Raw genomic sequence first — 13614 nt, forward strand, 5'->3', positions numbered from 1 at the left:
AAAGTCTTGGAAAAATCCAGATCGAGCGGGAATGGAACCAGTGCCCGAGATTAGGAGGCGAACGTGACTATCGCCTGAGCTAGACCAGTGACTATGATCTATTGTTTCGCACTTTATCGATGTTTAATACCTTTCTAAATTGTACAATTTAATTAAAATTCAGAAGTAACAGTTGCAAGTAAACATAAAGTATCCCCACTTAAAAGATTTCTAGCCATGTAGCTCCTTTATTTACGATGTTAAAGTCCAGTAGATATGAAAATATTATATCGCAGTTCATTATCAGAATCGTGTGGATGTAGATTTTCGTTCCTATTTGACACACTTAAGAATGAGAGTCAAAATCTTGCTTCTCCTACAGTTCATCACTTCCATTACAGCTCAGCCTCATGAAGGTAAGTACAGACGCAATGTCCAAGTAACAGAAAACGTTTCTGTTTCTCGTCTTTACAGATAGATATATCTTCACTGAATCAAAATCGTAATCGAAGGGCTTGGTGGAAGAAGGGTCTATGTCATTCTTCCATCAAAATTAGTTTTTTTTTTTTACGAAATATCTACTGAATACGGTTACGAGTTTTTTATTGTGGGATATGCCTAACCTTGTTATTTTTGTTGTTGAAGAAGAGGAGCTAAACGCACTGTTTCGCTTCTTGGTGAAAGCTTTTACCTCAAAAGTTTAAAAACGTAAGATAGGCTCTTTTCCCACCAAGTTCTTAAATTATGTAAAAAATTTAAGACAAGTGTAGTTTTTAGCCTCACTATGCTATGTACAGTAGTGGCAAAAAAACTGACCGACCCTTGTATCTGATTTCAAAGCCTTGTTCACTCCAGAGCACGATAGACTGGTAACTAAGACTTTCGTGGTTCAAATCCTGCCTGGGAAGGAAACATTTTTTTTTGTTCCTTATTCAAATTTATTCCCAATACTTTTCGAGTGCAGCGATATTTTACTACTTAATTAACTTATTATTCCCAGAACATGAATTTTACCAGCAATCGAAAAGTATTGGGAATAAATTTGAATAAGGAACAAAAAACAGTTTCCTTTCCAGGCAGGATTTGAACCACGAAAGTCTTAGTTACCAGTATATCGTGCTCTGGAGTGAACAAGGCTCTGAAATCAGCTACAAGGGTCGGTCTGGTCTTTTTTGCCACTACTGTACAAGCCACCGTCTTAGGCTAGGTTCACACTGCGGCAAACAAAACTGATTGAAGCTGACTCAGACTGTTTGCTACAACCAACTAGAACTAGACCTTGTTAAGCAGGTTTGAGCCTGTCACGTGAATATATTATGCATGAAACGAAACGTTTTGTTTGTTTCAAGCAGGAAGCGACAGCCGTGAGTTGTTTCATGTTTAGCAGTTTGCAGAAATCAAAATCTAAAAATATCTTTCCAGCTGACTATGTAATTTGTTTGCTACCGTGTATAGCCTATTGAAGCTGTTAGAGGAGCGGTCATTTTTTTCTCTATATAAAACGCTTAAAAAGGGGTTTCGTGTAGCCTATATTACTGCAAAGCAATTCCCATGAATAGTTACAGACTGTTTATACATCCATCGCTTATGTATGATTTATTAGTAATGTTTTCTGTTTCAACTCTGCATAAATCACGTATAAAAGCTATACACGGTTTATTAGTAAGACCGATAACCTACTGTTTAATATATAGAATAATAAAATACAATAGCATTACTATATTAATGTATAGAAACAAATCTAATTATAATCAGATACTGTAACAAATCGAGCCTTTTTATCTAAAGCAGAGGTCGTCAGCACAGAGCACCCTGGAATTAGCGTCTCTTGCCCGCGGAAAACGCAGTGCACCATGGTGCACTCGTAGCTGCTAGCGGGTATGCTCTCTATCTCTTCCTGATGCACGACGGCACCGCTTACCCTTTGCACATTTCAGCGAGTGTTGACGACCACTGATCTAAAGTAAAATAAACTAATTTTTAGATTAAGTATAATGCTGAGAAGCTTCTTATGTGAATATAAAAACGTTTTGCCATTTACAGCTTTAACTTGAAGGATCACAGCAGCTGTGTGTTTGATAATGACTTGTTTGCTGCAGTGTGTATTGAAGATGTTCGAAACAGCATCAAATATTTTGTTTCGAGCAACTGATAAAAGTTTGTTTGCTGCCTTCAGACTAATTTATTAAAAAAATCTCTGTCGTCCGTACTCACTATCTTAGTGATTTTTATTGCAAATTTAAGCTTTAAAACATACTAAATAAAATAACACCAGAAGCTGAACTTACTTTTGACTGTTATCTTTCAATTGAAAATGAATTGTTGTTGCTGATTCATTGTAGATTTGCTATTTTTAAGACCAAATAATACATTCTATTTTTACTCTGTGTTTTTGGAGTTAAACTGAAGCACATGTATAACAATTTTAATGAAGGCTGTATAAAACTATGATTACCACATATGGATGAGATCAAATTGTATTTGTAATTAAAAAAACTAACAGCACCAGCGACTGAAACCTGTACCACCGTCAAATATTGGAGAGCTAGATTGTTAATGCCTTAAATGACAAAACAGCACATTGGAAACCCACCAACCATTACAAAAACTAACACACAACATATTTACTGACAAATTACTGAAAAAATTCTAGGGCTTCACTACATTCGGAAGAATAATTTTGTATGTTTGCAGTTTCAGTTTTACTAATGTTGGTTTTAGGCTTTTTAAAAATTATTAAATGTGTGTGTTTTTATGGAAAAGTCCTAATTTTCTCATTTGAAGTAAATAAATTTCAAAACATAGCCTAATTCTTGATTATAAATAGGCTATAATAACTTCAGTTTTTCGTCCATACATTTTATTCAGAGTTTGAACTGTTTTCAACGGTACCTTGAAAATTTAAAATCATTTTAACAAGTTAGCAGTCTATTTGTAATCCTGACTGAATTTCCAGAGGTAACGCAACGTTCTTCTTCAAACTGTACGTTAGGCAATTTTGGCTCTATGCCACTCGATTAATCCTTTAGTTCCAAGGTTTAAATCAGCCACAATTTCAATTCCTGTTAATTGGTATTAGGTGGTTCAGTAACAAATTAGTTTTCATATAGTCTACTTGCTTTGCCTTTGTCACTTTATAAGTCTACGCTATATATATATATATATATATATATATATATATATATATATATAGAGGGTAACAAAAGTTTCTGTAACAGTATGTTAAAATTATGTTCTTGTTTAGTTTCCATTTTCTCCGGAACCATGACCAAATGTTATGGTATAGGAGTTGGTAGTACTAATTGATTGTGGTGTGATGCAATCCTTTATTAATAATTTGGCTGAAAGTATGATATTTACCATCAAATATAAAAAAAAAAAAACTAAAATTTTCCTGTACCAGAAACATTTGTTACACTCTATATATATATATATATATATATATATATATATATATATATATATATATATATATATATATGTATATATACAGGGTGTGTCAGAAATATTTTGACAAATCTTGGGGGCATGTTCCTCACACCAAAACAAGAAAAAAAAGTACATATAAACATATGCCCGAAAATCCTTAGTTTTTTAGTTATTAATGAAAGAACATAATGAAGCATCTGTTAGATATTGTCAGCTTGGTAGCAAGTGTTGCAACTTTAATCAATTCAGAAACTCATAACAATGAAAGTTTACGATCAACGCATTTCGAGGTACAATCCAACAACTTGACGTAAGTTTGTAACCGATAATAATATTCAATTTTTTTAGATAATCGAATGATGTTATCGTTACAAGTCTGCTGATGCACCCATTGTATCCTAAATGGCTATGTGTTGCCAAGGAGTCCATGATCCGACGAGTGCATGCGTGTGTGGAGAAAGAGGAGAACATTTTGAACATTTGTTATGAGTTTCTGGATTGATTAACGTTGCAACACTTGCTACCAAGCTGAAAATACCTAACAGATGTTTCATTAATAACTGAAAAACTAAGGATTTTCGGACATATGTTTATATGTACTTTTTTTCTTGTTTTGGTGTGAGGAACATGTCCCCAAAGTTTGACCAAGTATTTCTGAAACATCCTGTATATACGTATGTATACAGTACATGTAATAGCCCTTAATTATTTCTGTGGTTCTCAGAAATTATAAAATTTAGGTTTATAATTGTAATATTAAAATAAATGTTTGACGAAGCCAAAACATTTATTGACTTTGTGGTTAATAAAATATCTGTATCACATTCCAAGTAAAGATCCATCTTTATTTTATTAAAAATCATATGTTGTTGTTTAATGAACTAATCTGCATTGTTTTCGGACATAATTAATGACTTGTAGATACGGAATATGAAATTAAAAAAATGCGTTCAAAGCCTACAATAATTCAAAGCGCACAGGTAAACAACCGGTAACACGGGTACTGAAAACGCGTATTTTCGTGAAATCTCGAAATTTGTTTTAGCAGCATTACAATACCTTCAATTAAATGAGAGTTTTAAAACTGCAATAGTTAGAAAATCAAAATTATATTACAATAGACGTGCTCTTAGACGGAAAAATATCATAGCCCAATCATAACTTAAAAGAGCGACTCAAACTTTAAGCACACATTTAAACGTTTTTATTTCGACTTCATATTTCACTGACAGAGTGGGACTCTTACTTTGTAGGGTCAGCAAGGCGACGGCCGCCATCTAAGACAATACAGGATATCGCATTGACAAATTGTCACAAGCTCATGTCCGTAGTTTCCAGACAGAGTTAGCCGCTGCGTGACTTACAACACGGCCAATATAAATGTTAAACTCTTCTGAAATTAGCAAATTGTTTGTGTAATTAATATTCATTGAATTTATATTTGCAGGTCTGAATGAAGAAGCTTCCAAAACGAATATCAAGAAAACAGAAACTGACAATGGAGTAAAATCTTTTAATACAGCAGTTTCAAAGCCTATGAAATTCTCTAACTCAAAATATGTTAATATGTCAAAGCCATATAGGAATTTTTCATTTGTACCAGAAGTGTATGTTATTAACAAAAATGCTGGTGGAATAGCCGCCGCAAGCGAAAACATTAGCATTTTGACTTCCGGCAATTCATCAAGAAATGCTGAAAGATTCCACTTTCAATCAACATCAAAACAAATAAAAGAACAAGAAGTTATGTATGCTGTTGCTGATATGTTAAAACCATTTTTCGTAGATAATTCTGATGAAAACAATGAAAAGGGACTACAGGCATCATCCAACAACCAGAATGATGCAGGAAACAAACGAAGGATAACTTCCTTTGAAGAACCACTGAGATTTCAGCATCGCTCAAGAGATGAAGAAGAAGCAATGCAGACCATCTATTCCTTTGTAAAATCTCTTCGCAAAATAGGAGAACTATTGGAAATTTTGCTTGAAGGCAATAATTATGAAGATACTTCACCAGTTTACAGATTTGATATTAGTAATAGTACAGGTAATTATACGATGTCATTCGTCCACAAAGAAGGCATATCAGTATCTGATGTTGGCGAAGAGGAAAGAATGTTATACAACGAAACTGATAAACCTCTTAATAGAACAAGCGAAAATGATCTGGAAACCGAAGGAGTGGAAGTTTCAGGACGTTGTTTATTTTTTCTATCATCTCTATTTTCTTTAATCAAACAAGCGGCCTCAAATATACAAGAAACTGTCATACCTTCTCCTTCTTACTCTGTAACTCAATTGCCGCCTCAATATGTTATAACCCAGGCTCCAATTATTGTCATAGATAGACCAGGTCCTGCTGGATCACCTGGACAACCAGGCATTCCAGGAATACCTGGTACACATGGAGTTCCAGGTGGACATGGTTCTCCTGGACTTCCAGGCCAACATGGTTTTCCTGGATTTCCAAGCGGATCTGCATTTAATCTATCTCCAGGCGGACCTGGTTCCCCAGCATTTCCAGGCGGACCTGGTTCTCCTGGATTTCCCGGCGGACCTGGTTCTCCTGGATTTCCAGGCGGACCTCATTCTCCTGGATTTTCAGGCGGACCTGGTTCTCCTGGATTTCCAGGCGGACCTGGTTCTCCTGGATTTCCAGGCGGACCTCATTCTCCTGGATTTTCAGGCGGACCTGGTTCTCCTGGATTTCTAGGGGGACCTGGTTCTCCTGGATTTCCAGGCGGACCTGGTTCTCCTGGATTTCCAGGCGGACCTGGTTCTCCTGGATTTCCAGGCGGACCTGGTTCTCCTGGATTTCCAGGCGGACCTGGTTCTCCTGGATTTCCAGGCGGACCTGGTTCTCCTGGATTTCCAGGCGGACCTGGTTCTCCAGCATTTCCAGGCGGACCTGGTTCTCCAGCATTTCCAGGCGGACCTGGTTCTCCAGCATTTCCAGGCGGACCTGGTTCTCCTGGATTTCAAGGCGGACCTGGATTTTACGTATATCCAGGCAGACCTGGTTTTCCTGGAGCTCCAAGCGGACCTGGATTTCAAGTGTCTCCAGGAGGACCTGGATATCCTCTTCACATGTCGTGGCCTGGGTATCCCACTCCTCCTCTTGATGGTCAAATACTGTGGCACGTCACTTTTTTCTCACTTGTTCCAAATCCATCAAATCACCCCGAATATCCAGGCCCTACTTACGATACGACTTTAGTGGAAAGAAGACCTATTATATACTACACGCTAAGTCACAATAACATGCAGACAGGCACGAAAATGGACATTATTATTTACGCCTACACATCATTTGAGCATGAAATTGTGGATCCGAAGAGGCAAATAGTAACCGTTTCCTCCCAATATGCACCTGAATCTGGAAGAACTATAAAGTTTTTTATTCATAAGATTAATGCAAGTTCTACAGGACAGATTATACATTTTAATCTACCAGAAATGTATCTGCGTTTCTTTGTTTACGCCGAGGAACCTCGGATTCAAGAAATTAGATCCTATCCTTATATCAACGGCAAATTCCCTGTGAAAAGTCTTGTAGTTTACACTATTGACAACTGCAATACACTTCTGTCATCTCAAACAGGTCTACCAGTAGCTTTAGATATTAGTGTTAGTGGTTAGTTTTCACGATTTCTATATTTCTAATTGAACGGTTCACTGCAAGACAATGATAATTACACAATGTTGTAACGTAAACAAGGAGGTCATAAATAAACCTAGCCTTAACGATTCAGATAACGGGTAGAACACTTACAAAACACATTGAGTGAAAAACTGTTGAAGCAATAAATGCAATTTTGAAGATTAAAAATATGAACAAAGTCTCCGTCTTTTAACAAAACACTAGGTGTATAGCTTTTCTACTTGATATTTCCCATATTATGTACTTAGCAAATATGGACTCATTTAAGAATTACAACATAAGAATACTAGAAATACGCAAAGTATATTTATCAGAGAAACCTTGAAGACTGTCCAAATGTACGATATCTATGCTAACATACATCTTAGGAGAGATAGACTTATTTATTAATGTCCTTATAGCCTTCATAATATGAATAATAAGCAGGAGAGTAACACTTCCACCCACGAAACTAAAAGCAGCATTAGTGATCCAGACATTTCGAAATTTCCGTCATGGAAACTGACTAATGGTAGCAACCCAACTTCGACTTAAGACATGTTTACAGTGACCCATGGAGTCCATTGTCGTTTCTGTGATCAAAGAAAACGCCATGAAGATTCCGAAGGCTACCAATGTGCGCTATCTGGACAAATACATAGACTATGCAGAATAGTATATTATGAAACAAGTTTATACTGTCATATTTTATGACTTAAGTCAATGTTTAGGGAACGAAAGGAGCGAGTTTCGAAATTTTAACGAGTGCAGTAACTGCATAACATTATAGAAATGTTTTGTACGACAGGATTATAAAACAATTAATAAAGAAATAACATATCAAATTTGTAATGATGAGTAGTTTGATATCGTGGTCTATGAAGAATGAAGTTGCTGTGACACCAGTGATGTATTAAATATTGTAACACAGCAAATTGTTTCATAATATTCGGTATCTCATACCTGCTTGTGAGGGGAAGGAAAACGTGGGCTGAGAAGCTTCCATCACTCGCTACGCTTCGACTTGTAAGCTAGCTAGCTCGCTTATCCCCACCATAACCTTCTTACTATGAACTACGGCACACGAATGCATTTGGTTTCACGAAATAACAAATGGCCTATAACTTCAGACCCCGCACGCACTAGATGGCCAGGTCGCAACGACCACGTAACAGCAGCCAAGGAAGAGTGCGATTATCTTTGCGACCACCTGTGCGGCAACTTTTTTCTGATTTGCAATCTGAACGTTGAAGCAGCAACTTGTTTGTATTTTGGACATATACAGACTGGTCTGGCCGTTCAAATGTGCTATCTGCAATTTCAAACATTGTATATTATTATTGGTCGCAGCGATTCGTTATTCGTCTGTGCATTCACTTCGTTTTCGTTGGCCGTTGCGACCGTTTGGTCGTGGCTAGTGAGTGCGTGTTTTGCCATTTATTTAAATAGTAATAGTGGTCGCAGTGATCTGTCCGCCTACTGCGCTCGGGATCTCATGGCACAAGTTATGTCGTCTTAATAGAAGTCACGGCGCGGCGTTTTCGTTCGCATGTTAATATTTTACGACACTGGTACAGTAATGTGGCATATTATGCACGATTTTCACTAACAATAAATGCTGTTTATAATGCTGGCGTACAAAAAAATATTGTATAATGTAATGTATTATCTATATTGCATTCTCAAGAAAGGTCACATAATAATTTCCTAAACATATGATTTGCATAATAATTATTTAATTCCGTACACAACTTGTTCAATAAATATTATCATAAAGGGAGGAGACAAATTGAAAACGTTAAATTTTCATTAACCCCATACCTTTACACCAGCGATGACCAAATCTCGAGCTGCAGTGATTATATGCGACAGACAGACTATGAAGTAAGGAGACGAAGGAAAGGTACTTGGCATGAAAACTACAACCAGTGGTGGTTCCTCTACTAACATCTTGATCAATCCCGGGGATAAAAATCTCAAGCTTTGCTTATCAGTAATGTCACTGCTGTCATCAAGAGCCAGTGAATAATATACGATTTTTCTTGCTTCCTTTTCTAACCTTCCTCTTGAATATAATCAGGAATTTTCTAAATTCTTATCTCGATACTTGCTCAAGAACTTCGTAGTTTTTCAAAATTAAAAACTTTTTATGGATAATATTCCTAAATAACCAAATTTTAAACGATGATGTAGGGTTGCCAGGTCAGTAAAATAATATCCTACCAACCTTCAAAAATATCGTATTTTACTTTTTTATGAAAAAAACTTGTATCAAATACTTCGGCAAAACATGAAATAATATTTTATTTTTTCATACTTCCTAAATAAAGAATTAAGAAAACATGCATAGGCCTATTACGATAATATTATTACACTAATATTGCAACGTACGAGTAATAATTTTGTCACCAAATTTTACATTCCTATCATCAACATCAAATAAGTTATGAATACAAAAAGTATGTTAGTTTTATTTGTGAATAATGTGTATATGATTTGCTGCTTCTCAACCTTTTTTGTCCACGCGTTCTTTCATCATTCATCCCACTATCACTTCCCTCTGTGTTGATTAAAATTAATGCACATAAATTCTCATTTATTTATTTTTTATAGTTGTCATTCCCTCCTAAAACCCTCAAAACTTCCATCCCCGGTTGGGAATGACTGGTTTAGATTTTATGAATGTGAGGTGGAATTTTAAATTACACCTTTAGTGTGTGCCACATGCTGAAAAAGGTTGAAAAACAGACAGTAAACTTAAGTCGTTTTTCCAAAATCTACTTTTGAAAATAGTGTTATTCTGAGATTTCTCACTACCCATCAGTTGTAACTGATATATTCCATTAGTTGACTTATTTAAGTGAACTCCATTACTACAAGATATTCTACAGAGAGTTCTAGCGAAGGTTCCTGGCATTTCTGTCGGCCGTTAGCAGCAGGATTCCCCTTACTACCACAGCTGCTTGCATCCGACAACTCGTGGCACTGCACTGGATTAAAACTTACTATGTTATATTAATAATATTCGGTGCTCACCCTCCTCACAGTAGATGCTGGAAGTTTGCCCAACTTGTGTGATACATACTGTACATCTCTTCTCTGCACTAGAACGAATTTCTGTTCGAATGTTTTAAGTTTATCCAACATAAGACTAAATTTAGCATTGCACTTACCGACATTTTAGTTGCACACTTTTCTCAACACAAGATTCAACTCATCTACTGTGAGTCCCTAAGCTTCGGCAACATGGCACAAAGGTCAGCAGTCTTCTGCTTCCCTAGCGTGCACTTTATAAATGAATTTCCTTGCCTATTTATGGAACATTTATCTCCTGCATCCATGTTGTGCCATGTCACGTTAACATGAATACTAATATTATATACGTTACAGATCAGGAAAATACATTTAAATCATTAAATCTAGTGTCACATGGCACAGAGATACAGACTAAAATAGCTCTTCAACTGTAATGATGCTGTTTGGCAGCTACATCGGATGATTCTCAGAACTACATTATGAATTCTAGCCCATCAGACTTTGTTCATACCATAAATGTATGTAAGTATGTGTCAATAAATAATATAGTTATAAATGTATTGAATTCAAATTATCGAAGAGTAAAAAGCAATTACTACAACTGGTGACGGACTGGAAAATGTTGGGTTCAATCCCAGGTAGAAGTGAGATTTTCTTGTTACCAAAACTTCCAGAATGGCTCCAAGATCCATTCAGTTTTCTATCAGATTGCTTTCCTGGGGTAAAAGGCGATCGGAGCGTTGTGCTGACTACACCACCTCATTACAGTGCTGAGGTCATAAAAGCTTGGAGCTCTATCTCCATGTCCCTTATACTCCGCCATGAAGTGCGAGATGATGGGCCTACCTTTCACCCTAGATCATATATACCCAGATTGCTCGGCCTATAGGTTTTGACGGTAACAACTTTTGTCAGGTTTACTATGCTGCCATCTAGTTGTTACATAAGGTATCACGCCATAAATCCCATTTGAATTGCATTAGCGACTGTACTGCCATCTCGTGTTCGTTTACGGCGGAAGGATGGCGTTCCTGGCGGTTGTTCTCTTCAAAGTGCTCCAGATTTTAACATAGGGATGAGCAATCTGTTACATATATGATCTAGGCTTTCACCTTCAAAAATAATTAAACTGAAAATAAATAAAATGTAGAAGCAGGGGATTCGACCCTCGCAGCTCATGTATACTAGTCTATAAGCACTCAGCTAATTGCGAGCTGGTTGATGGTGTACAAACAGCAACAAATTGACTTTACACTGCAAGCCGAAAGGCCGAGGATTCGATTCCCGATGGGGTCATGGATTTTCTTCATTGATGTAATCCTTCTGGCCGCACTATGTCCCTTGGCCTTACTCAGCCTCTAAACCTAGTGCTTTTATAATATTAGAGGGGAATGAAAATTTGAATTCTATAATGTGGATATATTAGTGATCGATAATTTGTTCCTGTAATTGTGGCTTCTTTAGTCATTACCTCTATGAATAGATGGCGAAGATAACAGTCAGTGCCGCCAATAGTATTCTGACGTTCAAAGACACCTAATCCCACTAATCGATAGTGTTCGATAATTTGTAAACATCGCTTCTTTAGTTATTACTTCTACGAATAGATGGCGAAGGTAACAGTCAGCGTCCAGAGTCCGTGGATATCCAGAGTACCGCAATCGTTTGAGCCGGCAAATGCCGACAAATCCGCCATTGTTATTCCAGCGCGTATAGGGAAAGAATGTAATTTAAATGCGAAAAAATGCAGTGCTGCTGTGTTCAGAACTGTTCACAGAGAACTGAAAAAAGAGCACATTTGTTTTCTCTGTGACAAGGTGAAAGAAATAAGGAAAAAGGAAAGAAGTGACTATAAATATAAAAAGGAACGATCCGCTACCTAAGCGAGCATACATTGTGAGATTAATGAATGACTGTATTTTGATATTTATTTTTTCAAAATTTTGGCCCCAAAATATTTTTATAAAACTAATCTAGAATTTAAGTTGTTTCAGCAATGATATTTCTACATAAAACAAATGAAAATCACGTACCAATTAGGATCAGTGTCAAGTTTTTACCATCTTCTCCCTTTCAAATCAAGCATTTCTGAATTTAATCCTATTTGCTATTTGGAAGAATTACATAATATATTTGTGAAGTTCTGAATTCGTTCTTGAGACAAGATTGTATTGTTTGGCTCGATTGGAAAATACAAAGACCGTAGAAACTAGAAACCCTATTAAGGTTAGACTGATGTGAAATTTCAATTTTCTAAACTATTCTAGGGAGATCTATGAAATTTTGTACTTTTAATTTGTAATTTTAAATTGTGTAAATTTAGGTTTTCAAAAATTGCCTCTATTTTGGCCAGAATTTTTGCCTACATAGGTATAGAAAGAGTAGCATTTTTAGCAATGCAAAATTTACCGAAAATTAAAGCGGAGAAAATTGACTTCAAAAGTTTGGGATAATAATAATGAACCAGGTCTATGTCTTTTTTTATTTTCTAGGCATTTTGAAACATATAGAACTAGCATATTACATACAGAACTTATCCTTATATACGCTACCACGCTGTGCACACCTAACCTACACTAGTAAATAAAGATGACTAAAAAAATTATGTAATCTTATGAAAACACTGTAATAGATAAATATTATTTACAAATCACTATGGACTGTAGACACTATTATAATACTACCAATAAAACTGTTAGAAACTTGCAAATATTTCTTGTATCACAAACAAAAAGCAAGCATGGAAAACACGTTGTTATGGCTACTAGCAACAAGTGGAATTTTCCTTTAGACAAGAGTTGTGCTCTCCTTTGTAACTAAATATCTTTTAAAGGAAAGCAGCCTTTGAAGTAGGTCTAACACCTGTTGGATTCTATGAAGAAATATTTCGAGAAGTCGAGAAGCTACATTGGCTCAATCGGAAATCTAATATAATAAATAATGTATGAAATATAGCGTAATTTCCAAAATAGTCGCAGAATTCAGAGTGGAGGTCGTGGACGGAGCATTTAAATTAACAGTCAGCCTTTTAAAAATCAAAATGTGACCCTAAACAGCTGATAGACCGGTCGTATGGTCATGGAAATTGGCAGAGGGCATCTTTAGATCATAAATGAATTTTTGAAGATAAAAACAAAGAAACGATTTTTTTTACCAAAAATGACAAAATCTCACATCAGTGTATCCTTGGGGACACTATACTGAAATTACTAACTTCCATATTTTTAAAGCTAAACTCACAAAATGTTTATGACTAGTATATCTGGTTGATAATAACATATGTACAAAATTTCGTCTCTCTCTATGATAAGTGGTTTGCATTTTATTACTAACTTAATTATATAGTGTATTGCTCAATGCAAAAAGTCCTTTGCGTCACAATTTGCATTATTTTTCATTGATATTCACTTATAAGATTCTTTATGTACATTGGAACAAACATTAGGCCTACTATTGGAATTTTCTGTACAGCGAATGGGTAAATTACTAGGAATTTTTATGACTATTAATTTTTTTTATTTTTTTAT

At 35.9% G+C, this 13614-nt stretch overlaps 1 protein-coding gene across 1 annotated transcript in view; it reads left to right on the forward strand.

The window, feature by feature from the left end:
- LOC138709971 (collagen alpha-2(IV) chain-like) overlaps positions 1–13614 on the forward strand; it is a 65628-nt gene that overhangs the window by 17762 nt on the left and 34252 nt on the right. The window contains exons 3-5 of the mRNA XM_069840653.1: positions 362–395; positions 5195–5458; positions 5756–6535. Coding sequence (XP_069696754.1) covers positions 362–395; positions 5195–5458; positions 5756–6535 — 1078 coding nt within the window. The remainder of the gene's footprint in view (positions 1–361; positions 396–5194; positions 5459–5755; positions 6536–13614) is intronic.

Source organism: Periplaneta americana, chromosome 12, assembly GCF_040183065.1.
Source record: "Periplaneta americana isolate PAMFEO1 chromosome 12, P.americana_PAMFEO1_priV1, whole genome shotgun sequence".
NCBI lineage: Eukaryota > Metazoa > Arthropoda > Insecta > Blattodea > Blattidae > Periplaneta > Periplaneta americana.